The sequence below is a fragment of the Acomys minous genome (genome assembly GCF_964271855.1).
Source record: "Acomys minous genome assembly, chromosome: 1".
Lineage (NCBI taxonomy): Eukaryota > Metazoa > Chordata > Mammalia > Rodentia > Muridae > Acomys > Acomys minous.
The window spans coordinates 88,974,625-88,998,889 of record NC_140483.1 but is presented as its reverse complement, the minus strand read 5'-3'; the positions used below and the strand labels follow the sequence as shown (position 1 = coordinate 88,998,889).

Below are 24,265 nucleotides of genomic sequence, written 5' to 3'. Positions count from 1 at the left end.
CGCGCGGGCTCTGCCGGGCGCCGGCCGCCTCCCTCCTTGCTCGCTTGCTCTCCGACCCGTGGCCGGGCCGGGTTCGCCCTGGTGCACTCGAGAAACCTGCAGCTGGCCGCGGTTCGCACGGGGCAGGGGCGCGCTTCGCGGGAGGGCGCTCGGTGCGGGCGAGCGCGGCGGGGGGCGCCCGGCCTTGCGCTCTTGGCGACCGGGGTCCCTATGAGACGGGTCCGAGAGGGGCGCGAGATCCGAAGCTCGGGCGGCGCGCAGCGCGGGCAGAGGGCTGTGCAGCAGCAGCAGCAGCGGCCGGAGCCGGGCGGTGGCCGGCAGGAGGCGGCGGCTGCGAGAACTTGAACTTGGTGACGGGTGCCCCGCACGCCCCCCACCGGGGCCCGGGCGTTGCGGGACTGGGCGGCAGCGTTGCCCCCCGAATGGCCGCGGCGGCGGACCGGGCTCGCGCGCCGCGGCCCTAGGCGGCCTCTCGCCATGGCCAAGTGGCTGAACAAGTACTTCAGCTTGGGCAACAGCAAGACGAAGAGTCCGCCGCAGCCACCGAGGCCCGACTATCGCGAGCAGAGGCGCCGGGGCGAACGGCGCGAGCAGCCCCCGCAGGCCGTGCCGCAGGCCTGCTCCGCGTCCTCGGCGTCCTGCGGGTCCGCTGCCGCCTGCTTCTCGGCCTCGTCGGGCTCTCTGCCGGACGACAGCGGCAGCACGAGTGACCTCATCCGCGCCTACCGCGCGCAGAAGGAGCGCGACTTCGAGGACCCTTACAACGGGCCGGGCTCGTCGCTGCGCAAACTGCGCGCCATGTGCCGCCTGGATTACTGCGGTGGCGGCGGGGAGCCTGGCGGGGGCCAGCGAGCCTTCACGGCGGCGGCCGGAGCTGCGGGCTGCTGTTGCGCGGCGTCCGGGGCGGGCGCCGCCGCGTCCTCGTCCTCATCCTCGGGGTCCCCGCACCTCTACCGAAGCAGCAGCGAGCGGCGGCCCGCCACGCCGGCAGAGGTGCGCTACATCTCCCCTAAGCACCGGCTCATCAAAGTGGAGAGTGCGGGCGCTGCGGGGGACCCCCCTGGAGGCGTGTGTTCTGGCGGCCGCACCTGGAGCCCGACGACCTGCGGAGGCAAAAAACTGCTCAACAAGTGCGCCGCCGAGGAAAGCGGAGCCAGTCAGAAAGACAAGGTAAGACTTGTGTGCAAAGCTACTGGTGTGCATGGGAAACTGAGGCACCGCCGGGTTTCCCAGCTCTTCCATCAACTTTGCTCTGGCACGCTGGGGTCAAGGCTACCGTGCGCATTCTGCCAGATGGTTGGTTAGACTCCATCTCTTTGGCTTCTGCTCCCCTAACGCCCACTTACCGAGCCCAGAGCCTGAGCGAGTGCACCCCGCCTAACTTTACCCATAAGACAGACCCGGTCAGCCCTTCCGGCTCCCCTAGTAAAGTCAGCTGCGGTGGGCCTAAAAGAGCATTTACTCTTGTTTAACCAGGGGCCGTGTGGTGTTCTTCCCACCCCCCACCCCCCCCATGCAAACGGGAACTGAGGTCAAGGGTGGAAAGGGACTCTCTGGGTCATAGTTTTCCTGACTGGCCTTCTCTCAATATGTATATGTAAGTGCTTCTAAACGTCGCGGTCTGCGTGCCAGGTTTCCGAAGCCAAGCGGCCTTTTGTATTGGAGCGGTATTGGGAACCCCCACGCAGGCTTTTCCGGTCTAAATGTCCGTCCTCCCAGAGAACTCAGCGATCTGGCAGTTCCTTACCTTGTCTATCCAGCTCCGTAGGCTCTGCCCACTCCATCCTCTTTTTCTGATTCCATCCCTACAGTACTTTCTCGGGGATGGGAAGCCTTTGTGGCCCAATCTATCAGGCCATCTTGTTGTTCCTGCTTCCCAGCAAGGGAGTTAATTACAGCCAGGCCCCTCTGCTCCTTCCCTTCACACTCCGGAGGGAACCTCCCTTCCCCCATAAAATACTTGTTCTGTGTACTTCTAAGTGGGGGCAGTGTTTTGGTTAAATCTGAGGCCCAGTGAGCGATCTCGATCCTTAGTAAGGCAGGGTTGTCTGCCTGTCAGGCTCTCCCACATTTTTCTTGTAAGCTCGAACTTTTGCCCGGACTGATAGAGACTGGATATCCTAAAAGGGAGACATTTTCTACCTGTCAGCCAGTGCTTGGCAAAGCCTTTTTGTTTATGGGAGAGACGGGTACGGGATGCCTTCCTTGAGTTTTCCTGCCTTGTCGTCTTCCTGGGCTCATCCTCTCCCCTGCTGTGTCTGCTTAGGATGGTGTGTGCAGTCTAAAGAAACCTAGTTGCCACCCCCCACCCCCAAACGTGTGGGCACACACCTCGGGAGCTTGCACACCAGGCTTCCCAGGTACCCCAGATGCCACGTGAGCCGGAAGCCCTCGTGGTCCACACAGCCACCTAGGAGGCAGGCGAGAGGGGCGGTGTCCCTGAAGAGAGCTGAGCTTTTGGGCTTGTGGTTGTTGATGTTTTCAGAAAGACGCGAGGCTCCTGCAGCTTCCTTTGTGGCTCAAGCTCAGATTGGTGAGCAGCCTAGGAGGACCTGGAACTTTTGCATATGAAAGTTAGGAGAAAGCTTCCCGGAGAGGTTTGCTGCTCACAGCACTGGACTCAGCATCCCACTGTTGCCCAAGACCACCGCCCCCCCCAGGGGACAGACTTTCTTTGTCCTGCTAGAGGTTCATCTTGTTCTCTAAAGTCTCGTGTGTGTGTGTGTGTGTGTGTGTGTGTGTGTGTGTGTGTGTGTGTGTGTAAACTCTAGTAAACAATTTTCCCCCAATTAGAGTTAAGACTTTCAAATGCTCAGTGATCATATTTTGTAGCTGGAAGGTTTAAGTGTATAAGACTTGGCGCACACCTTTAGTCCCAACAACACCCGGGAGGCAGAGGCAGGAGGATCTCTGTAAGTTCGAGGCCAGCCTGGTCTACAAAGCGAGTTCCAGGACAGCCAGCACTACTCAGAGACCCTCCCTGACCCCCCCCCCCCCCCCCGAGACAGACAGACAGACACACACACACACACAGACACACGGGTCTCTAATTTTTCCCATGGGTCTTTGCTCTCCTCTCCCAGGTAGGTGCTGGAAGGTGAACCCTGCACAGTGCACGTCTGTGTCGAGTGCTGTGACAGAGGCCATCCTGTGATGGGGGCCTGATGTTGAATGGGGGCTCCATTGTTGAGCTGGAGCCAGTGCCCCGGTCATGCGGTGGTTGGAGAAATGTGTGGTGTTTTAGAGACCCGCAGGTCAGGTCTGTGTGGCTGGAATGGAGGGGTTAGAGTCGGGCAGGACCCTAGAGGGTGGCCCTTCAGGGCCTGGGCTCAAGGCCTAGTTGTGTGGTGGTTTGGGGTACTGGGTTTCCTCTCTCAGGTTGCCTCTTTGATCTATTAAGAGTAGTCTCTCTTGGGAGACAGGAAGCTACAGACTTTCCTTCTTTCAGGAGGGAAGGAGGCAGCAAGGGAAGGAGGTTGCAAGACAGCACACACAGGGCTGAGTGTCTTGGAAGGCTGGCTAAAACCCTGCCCCGACAAGGCTGAAAACAGGCTGACCTTAAAGCTCACTAGGTAGCCAAGAATGGGCTTGGCTTCCTTCTTCCTTGCTCCTCCCCTTCCTTTTTTCTTCTTTTTTTGGTTTTTAGAGGCAGGGGTTTTCTGTGTAGCCTTGGGTGTCCTAGAGCTCATTCTGTAGACCAGGCTGGCCTGTGCCTCCTGAGGGCTGGGAGTAAAGGAAAGGCCTGAGCTGGGTGTTGGGACTACAGGTGTGGACCACATCTAGTTTCATGCACTCGTGGAGACTGAGTGAAGTACTTTGCACATCCTCGGCCCTCTTCTGCAACTTCTTTAAAAAGCAAAAAAATTGCCTGCTGCAGTGTCGCACAGCCTGTAATCCCAGCACTGTGGGAGGCAGAGGCAGGTGGATCTCTGTGAGTTTGAGGCCAGCCTGGTCTACAAAGTGAGTCCAGGACAGCCAAGGCTACACAGGGAAACCCTGTCTCAAAAAAACCAAACCAGGGGTTGAAGAGATGGCTCAGTGGTTAAAAGCACTGACTGCTCTTCCAAAGGACCCGGGTTCAATTCCCAGCACCCACATGGCAGCTCTCAATTGTCTGTAACTCTGAGATCTGACACCCTCACCCAGACATACATGCAGGTAAAACACCAATGCTACATACAATAAAAATAAATAATAATAATAATAAAAAACCAAACCCCACACATTTGTTTTTGGCTCTCTTGACAGTTTCATACATATACACAAATGTGCACACACAGCACTCCATTCTTCGCTCCCCATCCCCCCCAACACTTGCTGCTTCTACCTTACCCTCCAATGTTTAGAAACCACCTACTGAGTCCAGTTAGTGCTCCTGTGTGGGTATCGGTAAACAACCAGGGGCCGCCACCACCTTCAACAGCTATTGATTATCAGTAGCTCCTCAAGTAGGGAGCCTTATGAGTCCCTCTCCTAGAATTACTGTCTGGCTTGACCTTGTACAGGTCTTGTGTAGGTAACTATAGTTAACTGTGAGGTCATGAGTACAGTGGCCATGCTTTGGCTAGAGGACAGTACTTCGTAGCACTCTTCCTCGCCCTCTTTCTCTTATAGTCCTCCAGTCCCTGAAACTTGTGATGCCCAACAGCTCTGGTGAGAGCCTGGAGAATTTGCGTTTTGACAGGTGTCTCAAGGGATTGCTCCTACTGGTCCTGGGTCCCACTTTAGATACAGGCAACATGCAGGTGCCCATCTCCAGTCCAGTATGTGACCAGTGCCTCCCTGGCTGGCAGTCAGGAGGCAGTCTGGTTTTCACATTGTTTCTAGGAGAAAGCATTTGGAAGGCCAGACCTACTGTGATCCGGCCCTGAACAGCCCTGGAGCTGTCTTCAGCCCCCACTAATGGTGTGGGGCAGCCTCCTCTTGTGGTCCTTAGAGAGTTGGCCTGTGCCAGTGTCCAGCTGTAACTCCAGAGTGGAGCTGGTGTCCATGCAGCCATCTTCCTGTGCAGCTCACACCGCCATTCAGCTTTGGGGTCCCATCCTTGCCCCTGAACTCTCCCGTCCTTTCCTCTTTTGCACACCTTGCCATCCACTTGTTCTCCCTGGGTGAGTGAGTGAGTGAGTGAGTCCTGGGGCACATCGCCTGGCAGCCTCCCACTCCCCCATGGCAACATCCGGTCTTCCCTTACGTTGTAGACTCTGGGAAAAGACACTTTTCACTGTTCTGGATTCTCCCCTAACTAGCGTAACTTCACTAACCAGCATTTTGTGCTCAGAGATGGGGTCTGAGAGGAGCTGAGTCTGGGAACAGGCAGAGGCTAAGGGTGTGATAACTTTTTGTCTGAGCTTCTGAAGGAAGTGGGTGTGAGTTTTCATCATATTCCCCCACAGTGTTGTTGTCGTAAGGACTCCGGGAGGTCTTTATCCAGGAAGTAGGCGTTCAAGGTGAACCTAGGGGCAGAAGTGGGATTGAAGCAGATTGGGATGACTGCAGCCCGTAAGGGAGGGGCCTGTACAGCGTCAGGCTGAGTGTGTGTACAATGTGCTCATGACCGGGAAATCTCATTGTAGGATGTGTTCTTGGAAGCCGGAGCTTATGCGCAGTGGGTCTTGCTTGGGAAACGAGAGGTGCCGATATAGGGGAGGCAGGGTGGGGTGATGCTATGGGGGGGTGGTAGCTTCAGTTTGGGTCTCCCAGGTCAGTTTTTGCATAGGGGAGTCCATGCAGGCTGGTGAGCCCCAGGGAAGGGAGATGCTTAGAACCTTAGTTAAGAGCATCTGGGGGGTGGACAGCCCAGATTTAGGGGGCCGTAGTGATATACTGTAGGTGAGAGGTGTTGAGTGCCTGAGCTCCTGGGAGGGAAGAAAAAATTGTGGTGGGTTGAAGTAGGCAGAGCTAATCTTCCTTCAGTCATGCTGTTGGAAGAAAAGATGACCCCTCCCCCCAAAAGCCAGCTACTTTGTGGGTCTCCTTGGATCTCTTTGGATGCAGCAAAACCGGTCTCATCCAATTATGTTTTCTGCTGGTCTTGTTTCCTTTGTCATAATTAAGTGGTGGTGTTACCAGTACACCTGAGAAAGTCAAGATGCGTCATGACATCAGTTTTCCCAGGTTTTAAATACATGCTAATGTGTACCAGCACTTGGTATATTGTTAGCATCTACAGAGTTGAGTAAGAACACGTTTTCCATAGCTACCAAATAAATATTAATAATAAAGTTTAACTTAACGAAACAACAAAACAAAAGGCATCTATGGGTTTCTGAGCTCTCTGCTAGGCAGGGAATGGAGAGGACAGTAAGTGTGGCCACAGAGGCTTGCACCAGGATACAGCAGGCTCTAGATCTGTGCTCTGCCGCTGTGGCCTTAACCAGAGCCACCAGCCACTTAGCTGGGGCCAGGGAAAGCCAGGCCTGTATTCCCAGCTGCTCTGGAAATTGAGGCAGAGAAGGATTATAAATTCAAAGCCTTACCCAGGTTACAGTGTGTTCAGGGCTAGCCTGGGCAAAGTCAGATGTAAAGACCGAGAGAGATGAGTCTGGAGAGATGGCTCTGTGGTTTAGAGTACTCGTTGCTCTCCAGAAATGTGGGTTCAATTCTCAGCACCCGAGCCGGGTGGTGGTGGCACACGCCTTTAATCCCAGCCAAGGCTACACAGAGAGACCCTGTCCCGAAAAACTAAAAACAAAACAAAAAAACAAAAATCAATTCTCAGCACCCACAGGAGCTCACACATACAGCTCACAACCATCTGTTACTCAGGGGTCCGATACCTTCTTTTGGCCTCTGGGCACCAAGCACATACATGGTGCCCAGATAGCATGCAGGCAAAACGTAGAAAATAAAAAGTATGAAAGAAAAGAAAAGTGAAGAGAGGGCTGAGGTGTTGCTTAGTGGCGTTTGCTTGTCTAGCACCAGTGTTGGGTGAAAAAACTTTTCCTGGGGAGAAGTAAAACTGCTTTTCTTCTGAGTCCTTGCAGCTCAGCTTCCTTCTGAGGGGAACTCTGGGCTTTTATTGTTTACTTGGGGGAGGGGGCGGCGGCTAGTGATTCTGAGTTTCAGGGACTTCCTGAAGCTGTTTTGAATGTTTACCTTTCTGTTCAAGGAGCTTTCTTGAAGAATGGAATGTTTTACACAACAGCCAGGCCCTGGATACAATCCCCAGTACTTTGGCCCTGAAATGGAAACAAAATTACTGACCATACCCAGACTAGTCTTTTCTTAATCATAAGCAATTGTGTAACTTTGTATGTAGTCATCTTTGTATTAGGTCTTATACATTAGCTAGACTCTATGTAAGGTACACTTTCCCTTTTTATTTCATTTATTAGGAGATAGGGTCTTACTATGTAGACCATGAACTCACACAGACCATCCTGTCTTTGGCTGGGTTCTAGATGTATGCCCACCATGCCTGGTCTACTATGTTATTTTATATAGGAGACTTAGGCATCCTTGTTTGGTGGTGTCCAAGGAAAGTTCTGGAAACAACATCCCATGGTTATCAAGAAATGAGCAAGGCCACTAGGTTCTCAAGCCTGAGACGGTATCAGAACCTAAGGAAAGGCTGAGGTGTGTACGAAGGGCTGGGCGGGCCTGGATGCTGGCAGGTGAAGAGGGTTGCTGGAAGGGCCGCTGGAGCAGACTCTTGAGGGCTGAGTGGGAATGCCTAACAGGAAGTGTGGGAATGCCTAACAGGAAGTGTGGGAATGCCTAGCAGGAAGTGTGGGAATGCCTAACAGGAAGTGTGGGAATGCCTAGCAGGAAGTGGGGAACAAGGTTGCCATGAAGAGTGTGGTGGGCCCCACTCTCAGGTGCAGGGGCCCCCACGGATGGCAGAACGCGTCTTAGGGACCTTGCTGCAGGGGAGTTGACCTGTCAATTGGTCTTCTTCACGTGAAATCACTAGTCAGGATCAGGAGGCCAGGGTCAAAGTGTCAGCCATTCCTATTTGATTAGCAGTCATCTTCTCCAGTCCTTAAAACGCCATTCTGGAAAAGGTTAGGACCAAAGTTGATGGCTGAGGACAGGTTCTCCATTCATGTCCTAACCCTTGAAAGTAGAGTGAGAGAAATGATGCATATCAAAGCTGTTCTCAGCATTAGTTCCCCAGAAGGCTTCATTGTAACCATTTCCGGGGTCACAAAGTCCTCACAGTCATGTTAGGTACTGGGTCCAGATATGTATCAGCTATTGCTCCATCACAGGTCACTCCAGCCTGTGGGTTTTATTTATTATTATTATTATTATTATTATTATTATTATTATTATTATTATTATTATTATTATTATTATTATGGTTTTTGCTTTGTTTTTTTGCTTTTTGGTTTTTTGAGATAGGGTTTCTCTGTGTAGCCTTGGCTGTCCTGGACTCACTTTGTAGACCAGGGTGGCCTCAAACTCAGAGCGATCAGCCTACCTCTGCCTCCCGAGTGCTGGGATTAAAGGCGAGCCTCTGGGTTTTAAACTAGAGGTCAGCCAACACCCCTTCCCCCCATCCCCCTTAGGGACAGAGCCAGGTAGTAAATGTTTTCAGGTTTGAAAGCTGGCTGGTCTCCATCACAGGGGGTCGATTCTGCCACTGTAGCTAAAAGCACCCTTAGAGAATATATTTTAGTGGGAATACTTGTGTTCTGATAAAACTTTTATTTTGAAAGCCAGGCAGCCTGGCCTGTGGGGTTATAGCTTTCTACCAACCACTGAGTATCATTTCCGGTCTTGATGGGGCTCACTGATGCCCCTGCTGGGTAGGGTGGTCCTGAGCTGTGCCTATCAGCTCTGTTTCATTGTGGCTTGGCCTGGCATTCTTCAGCACATGCTCACGTGGCAGGGCAGGGTTCCAAGAGAAGACGGAAGCCCTTGAGATTTGAATCCGGGACATCATTCCTTCTTCTGAATGCAGTTGACTGAAGCAAGACACGACAGAAGGCCAAGATTCAGGAAGAGAGGTGGAACTGTTGTGGGCGAGAGGGAGGGCAGGGATGCAGGCAAGATGCTCTCCAGGCTTTCAGTGCTGTTCATCTGCCGTAGGTACCGTCAGCCCATCGTATGGATGAAGACATAAGGTTCAGAGGAGTTAGTGACGAACCTCAGGCCATAGCTTCCAAGTATCAGGACAAGGCGCACAGGTGTGCGTTCTGGGTCCACCACCGTGTGCCTCCCGCTGATGGCCTCACCTTCCCAGCTTCACCGGCCAGAAGGTGGCCTTGCTGTAGGCTGTGGTGGCCGCCATGTTTCTCCTCCCTGCTTTTGGACGGTCCCCTCCGTACCTCCCTTTTTACCCACAGCTGGATTCTCTCTTCCCTGTCTGCTGCCGAGTTCCATAAAGGAGATGTTAATGCTGCACTTGAGTTATTTTTACATAGAAATTCTGTACACAGAGTAGGCGCATCCCAGAGGACAGCTGCACAAAACGTGTGTCTTGTAACTGTCATGTCTTCTCATTCGAATGCCAGACCTTTCCCTCCCCCAAAGGATTGGCTAGGCTGTGTGTGCTCTGCTTTAATTCTTTGATTAATTAATTTTTTCGAGACAGGGTTTCTCTGTGTAGCCTTTACAGTCCTGGACTCACTTTTGTAGCCTAGGCTGGCCTCGAACTCACAGCAATCTGCCTGCCTCTTCCTCCCAAATGCTGAGGTTAAAGGCGTGTGCCGCCACCACCACCACCCGGCATGTGCTCTGCTTTAAGATGAAAGCTGGTGCTGGTACCTCTGCCCATCTCTAGAAAGGAGATTGGGCAACTGCCTTCTCTAATTAGGCATTTTTGGGAACAAGACTGGATAGGACTTAACCTCAGGACTTGATGCCCGTTCTCTCCCTACTCCCAAAGCATTGCTGGGCCGTACCTTGGCTTTAAAAAGCAACTCTGAAGCAGAGCAGGTGTGGTTTCCTCTGGTCTTGCAGCCCAGCCCCGCCCTGCCCTGGTGAGTTTAACTTGTGTTGCAGAACCACTGAAGCAGAGATCAGCTTTGCTCCTTAAAACAAAACAAATCAACAACAACAAAACAAACCTCTGGACTTGGGGCTCAGGAGACCGCTCAGCAACCTGAGTTTGATCCCTGGAACCCACATGGTGAAAAGAGAGAATGAGCCTTTTTAGGTTGTTCTGTGACCTCCACGTGGGGGCCTACACGCGCGTGCGCGCACAGACACACACACACACACACACACACACACACAACTGAAGCCGGAGACTTGGGGCTTGTTACAGCTGAAAGCTGGGCTGCTGGCTGGTTGGTGGCATCCCATTGGTTTTGGGTGCATTGATAGCTACTGTAAAGCCAGTGGTAGTGGTGCATTCCTTTAATCCCAGCACTCTGGAGGCAGAGGCAGGCGGATCTCCTGTGAATTCAAAGCCACCCTGGTCTACAGAGTGATTTCAGGACAACCAAGGCTACACAGAGAAACTTTGTCTCGAAACAACAACAACAACAACAACAACAACAACAGACAAACAGAAAGGAAGAGAGAAAGAAAATAAGAAAGTTACTGTAGTTAACCAGAGTTTGCAGGTCACGCTAGCTAGTCCTATCAGTGCATGTATCCTGAGCCGGATGCTGTTCTGTGTACTTTATATGCAGTTCTTACTCCTCACTGCCCTCCCTTGATGGATATACTACTCTGAGTCCCATTTTATGTATTTATTTTGCTAGCACGAGGCAGAGATGAGATCTGAACCTGGCATTGAGGTATATGGCCTCAAGTTGCATAATCTCACCCTGGAGTTTTCCGGCCGTGTGGTTTGTTTCACTCTTCGCAGTCTCCCTGTAAGAGCGACTGGTACTACGTTTTTGTAATCATTCACCTTTTATACCTGGAACTCATCTGCCCCCAGCTCCGCTTTGGGGAAGGCACTGCGGTCTGCGTGTGGGAGCACTGGGAGGAAAGGGGCCAGCGCCCTCTGAGTCAGGCTGGCGAGGCGGCTGGGCAGGAAGGGTGACAGCCCGACTGAGTTCCACTTCTTCCTATGTTTTGATTCTGAAACGCTTTTGCTGAGACCATTGAGGCACATGGACAGAGGGCCTTCCGCAATGGAATTTTCCTTTGCTTCCTGTTTGGTATTTTCCAGTAATATTTCTATTAATGTTTCACTTTCAGATGTGCTGACTGACTTCCTGAGAAGTGTGAGCTTTCTCAGTGCTAAGCCAGGAAGGACTGACTTTTCCCTCTGGTCATTCGGTTCCTTTCTGTTCTCTCCAAGGGGAGCTCTGGGTTTCTCATCACACTGGGAGGCACAGAGCTTGGGGTGGGCCCAGGGGATGGACAAGGGCTTAGCCATGGCCCTGGGGACTAACTGATGGTCAGAAAGTGGTTTCCCGAGGCCCAGAAGGAAGGAGTGGCTTGATGTGTGTGTGTGTGTGTGTGTGTGTGTGTGTGGTGGGTGTGTGGGTGTGTGTGTGTGTGTGGTGGAGAGTGGAGGTCCTCTGAGTAGGATTTGCAGGCTAAACCCAAAGTCTCCAGCTGGAATAGAAGGGTCTCGTTTATGTCTTCTCGTTTTTTAAAAAATATATTTTATTAATTTACTCATATTACATCTCAATTATTATCCCATCCCTTGTATCCTCCTATTCCTCCCTCCCTCCCATTTTCCCCTTACTCTCCTCCCCTATGAGTGTGACTGAGGGGGATCTCCTCCCCCTGTATATGCTCATAGGGTATCAAGTCTCTTCTTGGTAGCCTGCTATCCTTCCTCTGAGTACCACCAGGCCTCCCCATCCAGGCGATGTGGTCAAATATGGCGCACCAGAGTTCGTGTGAAAGTCAGTCCCCACTCTCCACTCAACTGTGGAGAATGTCCTGTCCGTTGGCTAGATCTGGGTAGGGGTTATGTCTTCTCTTTTATTTGGTCAGCATCTCTTGCTTAGAGGTACTTCATGCTGGGTACTGTTCTGTGCAGGTGGTAGGAATGCATACCTCGCTCCCCCTGGGGGTGTGCAGGACAGAGAGCTATGTTTAGGTTGGCTGCCCTCTTTTTTAAAAGACAAGCTTTCTCTGTGTAGCCCTGGTTGTCCTGGACTCACTTTGTAGACCAGGCTGGCCTCGAATGCAGCAGAGATCCACCTGCCTCTGCCTCCTAGAGTGCTGGGATTACAGGTGTGCCCCACCACCATCCGACCTAAATATTTTATGCAGATGTGCAGAAGGGCCTTCCTGCAGGGCCAGATTCGCGGAGTGTGTGGCCTTGCAAGGTGGTGCAGCCGCTACCTGCCCCTTTGGTTGTGAGCTAGCTGTGCCTGTAGCCAGTTCTCAGAAGCAGGAATTGGGAAGAGTATTATGTATCCGTCTCTGTGGTAACTTCACCTATTACAACAGGGTTAAAGTTTGAAACAGAAAATATAAAGGAAACTAACACAGATGCCAACTCTAACTACATAGTTCAGAGAAAAACATGCTGTTATTAACCTATTACTCTCCTCTTCTTTTTCTTTCTTTCTCTCTCTCTCTCTCTCTCTCTCTCTCTCTCTCTCTCTCTCTCTCTCTCTCTCTCTCTCTCTCTCTCCAAGACAGGGTTTCTCTGTGTGGCTTTGGCTGTCCTGGAACTCACTCTAGACCAGGCTGGCTTTGAGCTCACCGAGACTCGCCTGCCTTTGCCTCCCAAGTGTTGGGATTAAAAAGGCGTGTGCCACCACGCCTGGCCCTGTTAATGTTCTTATGTCTCACCATCTTCAGTATATGTATCTATTTTTCCTGCCATAAAAATTATTTTTTAGCTGGGTGCAATGGCACACACCTGTAATCCCAGCACCCTAGGAGGCAGAGGCAGGTGGATCTCTGAGTTGGAGGCCAGCCTGGTCCACAGAGCAAGTTCACGACAGCCAGGGTTACACAGAGAAACCCTGACCTGACCTAAAAACCAAAAAACGAAAAAAATTCTTTCTTTCTGCCCAAAGACATGGGCTGTTGCCTATACTGTCTGAAACATGCGACAGCAGTGATTAATGTTTGTATTGTGTTGTTTGTGTCTTTTTGACTAGTGTTCACCAGCGTAGCAGTATTCTGAGGAACAGCTTTGTACCTAAAGTTCTTAGCCAAAGTTCCTGTGATGATTTCCCTGGCTTAATCGAAAGAGTTGCTGGATACGATGTGAATGTTTGGTACTTGGTTTCAGAGTGTGTTCTAGAAGGACATTTTCACTTGTAGGCCTGTTTACTCTTCTCGAGAGCTGAGGGATTTGGAAGCAGTTTGGTTTAGTTTGCGGTCTCTTGGATTTACTGGTGCGTGAGTTTTAGCTGTTACCTTTCTTAAAATGTTCACGTCCGTCTTCTGCCCATTCCCTCCTACTGCAGAACGATCTTCCTGTTGGCTTGTAAGAACTGGGCAGTAAGGACATCAGCCTACTGTTTGGGTTGTAAGTGTTTTTAAAATGTTGCAGTTAGGGTCTATGTCCTGCGACTGAGGTTGCTCACAGTGAGTTGTTTCTGTGGTCAAATGAGGCTCAATGCTCTCAGGGTATCTTTTCCTTACTCCAGAATTCACCAGTAGCCATCCATTGGTATGATGTTATCTTTTTTGGGTTTTGTTTTGTTTTTTCCAAGACAGGGTTTCTCTGTGTAACCTTGGCTGTCCTGGACTCCTTTTGTAGACCAGGCTGGCCTTGAACTCACAGGGGTCTGCCTGCCTCTGCCTCCCTGAGTGCTGTTTTGTTTTGCTTTTCAATGAATAGGTAGTGTGATTCTGTGTATCCTCTCTTCCTTGCTCCAGATCTGCCTCTGTTCCTTCAGGTGCCTTTTTAAACTAAAGTATCTTGGCTTTTCTTGCCCTGATTGTGTTTAATTCACAGGTGATTATAATGACAATGAAGCCTTTTTATAAAATGCCTTTTATCTGCAGAAACCCTTGCACTTATTACAGTTATGACTCTTGACACCAAAAAAAGAAACCAGGTATTAATTCTTAATCCTAGGATGCTAGACCTGGTGTGTGTGTGTGTGTGTGTGTGTGTGTGTGTGTGTGTAACTGTACCTTGGCTTCTAGAGCCTCGGAGCTAGACTGGCTGGGTGACTGGGACAGTCATGCACAGTGGTCCACTCTGCCTCTGAAACGTTACTTGAAGAAAATCTGCTTCGCTTTTGTAAAGAGAGACGAGGCATTCAGGTGTCTGCCTGGCTCAGGTTTTAGGTGCTGTCATTGTTCCAGCCTGGGCTGAGCCTCGGATAGTCACGCGATGAAGCCCAGAACCTGAGAGGGGGTGATGCTAGAAAGGCCCAGGGATGTCTGCAGTGCAGGACAGTTTGATGTTAGCGTGATGGTGCAGGTGAGTGACTTGCAAAGCAGCAAAGAGGCATTTGAGTACAAGATGGGTTGAGGCGGCAGGGAAGGAGATAGAAGACCTGTGGGTCGGTCCATTTGGATATGAAGGATGGGTGAGACTTTGGGAGGTGTGATAACTGCAGGCCTAGTGTCACTTGCACTTTTTTTTTTAACACTTTAACAGAATTTAACTCAAGTAGTATTCACAAATTGCTCCATTTTTTTTTCTGTCCCCTTCAACCCATCTTCACTCAGAGGCCCATTCTAGATGGCCTGGCCGGTTGTCTCATTCCTGGCTCTGCTAGGTCCTTGTACATCCTGCCGTGTCTGCCGTGGGGCCATGACTTTAATGAATTGATGCTGGAGGGCCAGATCAAGACCAGATGTGTTTGGAGGTGGGGGGATAAACCCAGGAAAGGACAGATGTTTGAACACTGACAGTTTCTATGGTTTGAAGAGGCCAAGGGATATTTATATAGTTCAGTGCACTCACATTAGGCCAGCCTGGTAGCCATTAGGGCCAGCTGGAGCACAGGTTTTTAAAATTGACTTGCTCAGCTCATACCTCAGGGAACTAAGCAATAATTCTTCTTGTGTGTTCGTATGTGCGTGCACGTGTACTCGTGTGTGAATATGCACACATGAGTGTACCTTTGCTCACATGTGTGCGCACACCCATTTTTGAGAGTGTGTGTATATGCTTGCATGTGTGTGTGGGTGTCATATGTTGTGTTTTGTTGATTATTTTCTTTCTCCTTTCTACCACTTTCTCCTTTTCTTCTTCTTTCTTCTTTTTCCTCTTCTTTTGAAACAAGGTCTTGTTATGTTGCCTTAGCCGACCTTGAACAGACTATGTTGATCAGGTTGGCCTTAAATATGCTCCGACTTAGCTGGGGTGGTACGCCTTTAATCCCAGCACTTGGAAGGCAGAGGCCAGCGGATCTCTGTGAGTTTGAGGCCAGCCTGGTCTACAAAGTGAGTACAGGACAGCCAAGACTACACAAAGAAAGCCTGTCTCCAAAAAAACAAAACAAAAACATGCTCTGACTTACAGGTGTGTACTCTGCCTGCTTTCTTCTTTTGTCATTGTTGGTTTTTTGTTCATTTTTGTTTTTCGAGACAGGTTTCCTCTGTTACACAGAGCTCTCGCTGTCCTGGACTCATTTTGTAGACTAGGCTGGCCTCAAACTCACAGAGACCAGTCTTCTTTTGCTTCCTGAGTGCTGGGGATTAAAGGCATGCGCCATCACACCCGGCTTCCCTGTCTGGTTTCTAAGCAGTGATTTCTGATGGCAAAGCCTGCCTGTATATCAGTAATTTAAAGTATTCCATGGTGATTGATTGTGTGGCATGCAACCAAGGCAGAAGACCGAACACCGGGGATCTCTTAGTTTAATTATGTCCCCATCCACCCCTGGAAACTTCATTGACAAGTTCATTTGTCACTCACCACCCAGACCAGCTAGCCACCTTGAGACAGTTTGGATTGAATTTTTTCTTCGTAATTTATTTTTATTTTATGCATGTGGGTGTTTCGCCTGCATGAATGTATATGCCCCATATGTGTGCCTGGTGCCTTTGGAGGCCAGAAAAGGGTGTGGGATCCCCTGGAACTGGAGTCACAGATGGTTATGAGTCTCGTGTACCGAGAACTGTCCTGTGAAGAGCAGCAAGTACTCTTAACACTGAGTTGTTTCTCCTGTCTCTGGAATTCTGGAACCCCCTCACCCCCCCACCCCTGGACTTGTGATTGTATCTCCTGGAGCTCCGTCAGTGGTTTCCTTTTCCTACTGTGGCACACAGCACATCTTGGTAAAACTGAGGTCACATGCACAGAACCAGTCTGACCTTGCTTCTTCCATTCCATATCCCATGGCTGTGTGATGGTATCTCCTCAGAGCAAGCTACAACACTGTCTTACAAGGCCAGATTCCCACCCGGGGCACCAAGAGCCAAGGACAGGACCCTTTGGGATGTCAGTGGCGGCCTTTGATGAAGCCTAAACTCAGGAGCTTGCTATAAAGAAGAAGAGACAGGTCAGAGCAGTAGGTGGGCCAAGGTAAGTGCTAAGAAGTTCTCTGAAAAGACAGTGATTGGATGAGGAGCAGAGTCTTACTCAGGAGTGAATCCAGGAAGATTCAAAGAAAGAAGGGAGCAGGCGGGAATAGATTTCACAGGAATGACAAGACTTCAGCACTTAGCTGTCAGCAAGTGGTGTTAGGGGCTGGACATTCTTGCTTCTTGTCTTGAGGGCTAGCCAGCAAGGCCGTACCATGGGGGTTCAAAACTGTTGATCTAAACACTGCAGGACTCCAGTGGCAGTCCACTGATTGTGGCATGAAGCCAGCATTGGCATCGAGAACAGAAGGCCTGCTCTTGGAAGCTTTGTAACTTGGAATAAGTAATTAGCTTTTCCAGGCCTGCAGTGTCCTGTCTGTCACACGGAGTTAATGAGAATGGTGTTTCCTGACCACTCAAACTGTGTATTATTACTCTTGCCATGTTTGATTGGTCTTTGAGGGGTTATATAGGGATCCCCACTTTATAGATGGCAAAATGGGATAATATTCAGGGGAAGTGTGCCAGTCACTATAAGGGAGGAAGAAAGCTGTTGCTTTCTGTGGTAGAGCTCAGGGTCTGGTCTGTGGGAAGAGCCTTATGTCTTCTGTCATGTCACTTTGATAATGCCTGTCCTGGCCCTTAGCCCAGCTTTTGACAGGCACTCAGGCCTCTGGCTGTCCTCAGAAAGGACCCTGTCCGTTTCCTTCTCTGCCTGTGGTTGCAGAAGGAGACCATTTCCCGGGGACCAGCCCGAGTATAGAGCTCTGTGTGTGTGCCCTCTCCTTCCCCCTTTCTGAGGAGGAAACTGAAGCATTCAAGGGATGCAGCTTGTAATAGGCAGAGCTGGACCTGGGGTTTGAGACCTCGTGTCTGCCCTCAAGCCCCCCTTTGTCTGCACAGATGTGGAGGTGAGGGGTGTTTGTGTTGAGGGAGGACAGCTCTGTATCACCTGGTGGCCTCAGAACTGAGGCCAGCCACAGCCATTTTAGTCCTTACGTGGTGGGTCGTGTAAGACACTGGAACAAGGAAGCAACTGGGTCAGGTCTGGGCTCTCAGAAAGCCTGTGTGACTGCAGCCTGGGGGAATGGGCAGCCCTGGGGGACTGGGCCTCAGCTGAGCCGGGAGCTGGGGACCTCAGTTAAGCAAATGTCAGGTGTGTTAGGCAGGGGCAGCAAGGATCTGACCAAAGTCTGCATCCTTAAGCCTGGCCATTCAGGCAGCTCTCGGAACACACACTGGTCAGTGGAAGGGAATTGACCAAGCACTTGTCAAGGTATAGGCTTTTCCGCATCACTGTTGTCAATAGTTCAAATGGCCTCTGTGGGCGTCTGTAAGTTACTTCAGCTTCCAGAACAGCTGTCCACATTCTGTCAGGGTTCCAAGGTCTAGGTAGGGGTGAAGTGTGTGTATCATACCTTGATGCGAGCCTGTGACCGAAGCCCAACAGACCTGACTGCTCACCTCTGAGGGAACTCAAAGCGAGGAAGGGCATAGTAACTGACTGGCTCGTCCACGTGGGGCTCAGGGGCTGACGGACAGCCATGTGTGTTGGAGGATGGACAGAGCTGGTTGGTGAGATTCAGCTGTCTCATTGGACATCACATGGAGTTGGAGGCATTCCCAATGGTGACTGCTAGAAGGCGGTCACAGGGAAGCCACCTTGTGGTCCTTGATATACTCTGAAGAGGAGAACAAAGGGAACAGGGAGCATAGGGTTCTGAGCTCACGGTGACGTGTGGCCTGTGGACAGTGTCCTTCCAGGGGACAAGACCTTTGAGAAACAGTATATACTCAGACCCCCTTGGGTCACCAAAGGGACACAGAAGCCTCTAGAGATGCTGTCTGGTCTCAGGCGGAACCCTGAGGAGTCCCAAGCCAGTTCTTTTCCACTTTTGCAGTTTTGTCACTGTCCACTCGGCTCAGCGAGGAAGACTTGAAAGATTAAGAACTGCACGGCTTCCCCGTCGGCTTCCACAGGGCCTGGAGGCGTTTGAAACCCATCTGTGGTGCGATTGTGAAGTGACAGGGTGGTGGGAGTCAGTGTCAGCACTTGCCAGTCACCCACAGGACAGCTGAGAGTGCTGTGACAGCTTGGATCACATCACCAGAACTTGGGCCTGAAGTGCAGACACGGGTGTGTGGCTGGCTCTTGTCACCTTGCCCTTGCCCCCATGCCAGGGTCTGACTTCTGGCCCCTGCAGGGTAAGGCGGCTGTGGGGCTGATTCTGAAACAGGAAACTCCATCTAGGCAGGCCTTTTGTTTGGAGGCATCTCCAAAGGTTTTAGTCACGAAGCCTCTGGTGGCAGCAGAAACTGCTGATGGCGACAGCTCCGGTGGCTGCTGATGAAGTAGTTGGGTCAGTTTGTAACCCGCAGATGTAGCCTTCCCAGCTTTTCATTCTTTACTTATCCTCCCTCATCTCCTCAGTAGGATTGCTTCAAAGCTCAGCAGCCTTTGGTCCCACTGGTACTCCAGCCTTCTGGTACCACAAAGGTAAGGACACTGCGGTTTAAGGACACTGAAACAGAATATCAGGCTCACACGTTCTTGTGCCTTTCCCCAGCAGACTTTTCTTTGAAAAAAAAAAAAAGACTCACAACAGGAACCAGAGCTTCTTTGGTAGAGAGACCTGCCTTCTTATGAAGATCTATACATTTGAATTTCAAAGGCTCATGTGACTAGGACGTGGAAGGCAACCTCAGATTCAGTCGAGAGGCTGGAGACCCCGAGTAAGCTTGCCACTCACCAGGGTCTGTCCAGTGATGTCCAAACACCGACTGGCATATGTGAGTGGACTCAAAATCACGAGTTTGCCTTAGAGATTACGATGCAGCAGCTGTGTGCCTTGCAGATTGTCATGTGTCATGCCCGTGATTTAAAAAACACCCCTGCAGGACCGTATGGAGCTTGATCCCCCAGACCCTGTGCCGTGTAGTGGCATGTGCTTGGAATCCCAGCACCAGGGAGGCAGAGGTGTGCAGATCCATGGGGCTCCTTGGCCAGTCAGCCTAGTTTGTTTGACAAGCTCCTGGCAGTATGAGATCCTGTCTCATAAAGCAAGGTGGACGGCAAGGGAGGAAGGATACCAGGGATTGACCTTTGGCCTTCACCCACACTCCTGCACACATATATGGACAACATACACACATAGTATTAAAAAAAAAAGCTCCGGGTTCATTCTGTAGCAAGGCATAAACTGGGGTGTGGTGGTGCACAAAGGTTTTAAATTCTAGGCCAGCCCGGCATACACAAGACCTTGTCTGAAACAAACAAAAAGGTGGTTGGTTTGTTTTTGATCAAAAAGAACGACCAGAAACAACAAGGGAGCATGGTGGCACAGCTGAGCAGAACTGTGCCAGGCTGAGGAATTTAAGACTAAAAGGAAGAGAGTTACAGTGACTTAGTTACAGGTCACTAAACAGCACTTGGAAAAGAACAAAACATTGGGGACTCCCGAAGCATCCCACCATGGGAAACTGCTAATGCGAGGCACATGCCTGTCGTGAACAGGAGCGGTCCACAGATGCTAAATTGAGTGACTCCTGGGGGACTGTGGAGAGATGAGCTCCAGATAAAATGCTTAAGTAAGATATAAAAAAGCCCCGTTTGTATTCCCCTCCCCCTCCCCCTGCACTGGTAGAAAAAGAGCTGGAAGGAACTAGACCCAAAAAGTTTTTTTTTGTTTAGTTTTTTGAGACAGGGTTTCTCTGTGTAGCCTTGACCTGGACTCACTTTGTACACCATGCTGACCTCAAACTCACAGAGATCTGCCTACCTCTGCCTCCGCCTCCCGAGTGCTGGGATTAAAGGCGTGCGCCTCCATGCCGGGCTCTAGACCAAAATGTTAACAGAGGTTGGTTGTAACAGGAAGGTTCAAAGGAAGGTTCAAAAACCAATGCAGATTACCTAATCACAAAAGCAAAGCAAAACAAAACAAAAAAAACTTAACGAGAGATAAACTAGAAAAGAAAACTGTGTTGTCTCAAGCTCCCCGCTAAGGGAGTGAGGAGGTAAGGAAGTGTAGGCAGCCCCCAGCTGAAGTGTGTGCTGGGGCCATCTGAATGAGTTGATAAACTTCAAAGCAGGTCTGTGTCATTGTGTTGGAATGCTGGCGATCACAGGAAGTGGTGACAAACCCCTTTGTTATATAAGCTCACCAGGCTTGCTCATCCGTGCTAGTGCTAGCTCTCCGTGCTGGAGGCAGACGGACATCTGTCTGTATCAGTGGCCTCAGCCTGTGCTTAGCACTGCAAAGGGAACTGCACTGTCAGGCCGGGAAGCTCACACCCTCTCTTGCTGAACTCCCTCAGGCGCAGTGGGCCAGGAGGGGAGGGCTCGGCTGGCTGTGTTCCTGACCCAGGAAGGGGTGGAGATTATCTTGGCTACCTGCCAAAAAAAAAGAGCCTGCTTTTTGATCTCTTCTGTTTCTCAAGTCCTGTCTGTTTGTCCTGCTGTGACATCTGTGATAGTGCTGTGGAATGTTGCTGGTCCAGAGACAGGGGACAGTTTTCCTCTGAGCAGGAGGCGGGCAGAAGCTATGGCAGGTGCCTCTGTTTCCCTGTGCTCCAGATGTGTCAGGTAGATAAGGAACCAGAGCCTCACAGAGAGAAGCCGGTTCAGCTTGGGTTCCCAGGGCGAGCTGTGCTCCGTCCATCACATGAGTTTCCTGCATTGCGCCATCGTGGTCCATATGGATGTGAAAGGCAGGTACCATCCATTTTTCTTCTAAGGGAGGTGTCTTGAAGGTCACGGGCCAAGCCCAAGGCCTGCCAAGCTTCTCTATCTTTATTGTCATTCCTATATTAGCTGGACCCTAGGGATTAGTCCCCTTGAGAACACTTTTTCACAGCTGCCACACAACCTGGAACACCGAAGCCACTTTGAATGAGTTGAACTTTGAACTTCCCCGGGCCAGGTGACTTGGCAGGTCCCATCCTGTCTGGACCGCTGTGCCTGCATTTGTAAAATGGCCTGGTGTTATCCTTGTGCACAGGTCCCAAAGCCTTCGGCCATCTCCCAACCACAGGCTCCCGTGGAACACAGTTGGTTTTGTAGGAATCACAAACTACAAGTCAGCAAGGGTTTTTTACTATCACACTGAGAAGCATCAGATGACCATTGCCCTCAGTTAGTGAGACACAAAAAGTAAAGTTGCGCAACTTTGTAAGGAAACCACATTTCTCACTGTGATTTCCAGTCCTCCTGTGTGGAAGGCTCATGCCTTGCTCTTTGAAGGCCTCAGTGTTGTTTGCCTGTGTTGGTTTCTCATTTGTATAACACAGGGCTCAGCAAACTTTCTGTACAAGGCTAAAGATGAAGGGTTTTAGGGTTTTTTTGGCAACCCTGTTTCTACTATAGCTACTCAACTCAGCTCTGCCCTAGCCGTGCAAAAAAGGTCGTGGACGGTATGCAGATGTAGGTGTGGCTGGGCTCCAGTGACACTGTTGACATAAACAGAGACTTGCTCATCACAGGTTGCAGTATTAGTTACCTCTTCGTAATCAAAGCCCATATTGACTGTTTCTTGCTGGGTTTTATCCAAGCCCATTTTGACCTTCTGAGTGCATGGAGAACTCCACCTACCACACCCCCTTAGTTCCTTGCAAGTCATCTCTGGCCCAGGCATGCAGAAGGTCTTTGATCTCTCCTGAGTTGCACCTAAGTTACCCACATTCTCATGTCAAAAATATGTTTTTGTTTTGTTTTTTAAACTACCGTCTTTTGGTCTTTTAGCAGCTCTGGTGTCCTGGGTAAGATCTCTCATCAAATAGTCTTGGTTCATTGTAAAGGGTTAAGAGGTGGACATAGCACCATGCACAGTAGCACACGCCTGTAATCCCAGCACTCAGGGAGGCAGAGGCAGGTAGATCTCTGAGTTTGAAGACAGACTGGTTAATAAAGCCAGCCAGCATGGAGGCCAGCCTGGTCTGCAGAGTGAGTCCAGGGCAGCCAAGGATACACAACAGACTGTATCTCGGAAAACCAAAAAACCAAAAACCAAAACCAAAACCAAAGCAAGTCCAGGACACCTAAGGCTACACAGAGAAACCCTGTCTCAAAAAACAAAAACCCTACAAAAAGAAGAATCGGATATATCGACAGGTTTCTTATTGTTACGGCTTTGTTCAATGGTGTCACAAGAAAAGCCCTACACCTGACTGATAGCTCTTGTTGCTTTTGTTAAAAAAAATAATAATAATTCACTATCAGTATCTACAAGTGTGGCTGGGTGTGCTCATGCATGGCAGGCACCTTACCTATTGAGCCATCTTGCTGATCACCTGATGGTTTTTCCAGTCAGAACTTCTGTCTTCTGAAAGTGACGCTAGATAATTCATTGCTTAATATTCTCCGTGACTTCTGTTGCGTCCAGCTGCCTAGTTTGACGTCTAGCTCCCCTTTGCCGCTTAGAGAGGCTTCTGTTGCCTCATTGCTTCTGGGCCCGCCAGCTGGAAACCTCTGGCCTAGAGTTGCGGTGTTATCTACATGCCTGTAGGTCACACTCATCCCCATAAGCCTGCCCTGTCCACTCAGCTGCCATGCCACCAGGCAGCTTCCCAACTCCTTTTCTTTCCCTGCGCACATGTATGCATCCCTGTAGGAGGGAGGAGTCATCCCTCCTGTGCCCTTTGTCACTCACTGTTGGGTTTCTGGAAAGAGACAGTGAGAGCGCCACATGTCATACAAGCTGAGCCCACAGCGGGCCTAGGGTTGCTTGTCAGTTAAGTCCCTTCCGACTCAGTGTGCTCTATAATAATGACAGTCTCCAGACTTCCTGTAACTCCAACATGGGAAAACACCTAAAAACCCAGGGTCCTGTGGAGGAGCCAAGACACGCCCCATTGTAGGCATCTGTGGTTCAACAGGCTGAGTAGCTGCCTTGAGCTGCCTGCTTTTCTGGTATGGCACAGAGACTTTTGGGTGAGTGTGTCAGGTAGGCATTTGGGGGGGGGGGGACAGCAGTACCACAAATGGGGCAGAAGTGTTGAGCTAAGGGCTTGGCTGGAATCTGATCAGGGTACCAGGTGGGTGGGGCGGAGAGGCCCTTCAGCTGGTTTAGCGTAGTGCCCAGCGTATCAGAGGGCCTCAACAAATATTTTATGAATGAACTAGGCCAAGTAGAGCTTTGTGTGTGTGTTGGGGGAGGGGAGGAGTGCTTTGTTGTGGTCAGATTGAAGGGCTGCAAATGTCACAGTAAGGAGTTAATTGAGCCTTTGCCACATAGGCAGTGGGGACTCCAGGACGGGGTTGTGCAGGGAGGGACCTCACAGTGCAACGTGTGTCACTCTCTTAGCCCATTATTTGTCCTTTCCGGTGTGACTGGGATGCCAGATAATGAGGTGTTGGGCTACATAAAGTGCTTCCTTGTGCTGGAGAGAGGCTGGGCCAGTCTTGAAGCCAGCTGGCCACCAGCCTCCTCCCTGTAATTGATGTGCAGTGGCGGGTTGGAGTGGGCCGCCAGGCAGGGCCAGGGCTTGCCCGCCTCTGCTGATTACCCCTCAGCCTGCTGGCTCCAGCCCAGGGGATGTGGCCCTGACTCGAGGCCTGCTTCTGAGTTTTCCTTGCTGTCCCTGTGCTGTGGAGGGTTGAAGTGCTGGCTGTTCCCAGGACTGGCCGACACAGTTGGTTGTTCCTGCAGCACGGCGGCGAGGGCAGGCACCACTGACCCTCGGTTTCTTTTCCTCCAGAACCCATTCTCCAGCTTGGGCCCAGGCTTAGTAACCTTAGGCTTTTCCCAACTAAACATATTGTTTTGCTGTTTTCAAGCCCCAGCATCTTAAGTATGAGGGGCAGTCACCGGGGAGGAAGTTAGCTGCTCATCTGCTGCGGTGCTGATGTAGAGGGCAGGGTCAGGCCCTGTGGACCAGGCAGAGAGAAGATAGCAGCAGGGTAGCTGGGTGGTGGCAAGGGAGACGGAGTGTTAGATGGACATCAGATTCTGGGAGGGAA

At 50.8% G+C, this 24,265-nt stretch overlaps 1 protein-coding gene across 1 annotated transcript in view; it reads left to right on the top strand.

Moving 5' to 3' along the window:
- The first annotated feature begins 336 nt into the window (after nt 1-336).
- Nucleotides 337-24,265, top strand: part of SHB (SH2 domain containing adaptor protein B) — a 109,580-nt gene continuing 85,651 nt past the window's right edge. Inside the window, exon 1 of the mRNA XM_084778222.1 lies at nt 337-1,170. Coding sequence (XP_084634348.1) covers nt 478-1,170 — 693 coding nt within the window. The 5' untranslated portion in view covers nt 337-477. The remainder of the gene's footprint in view (nt 1,171-24,265) is intronic.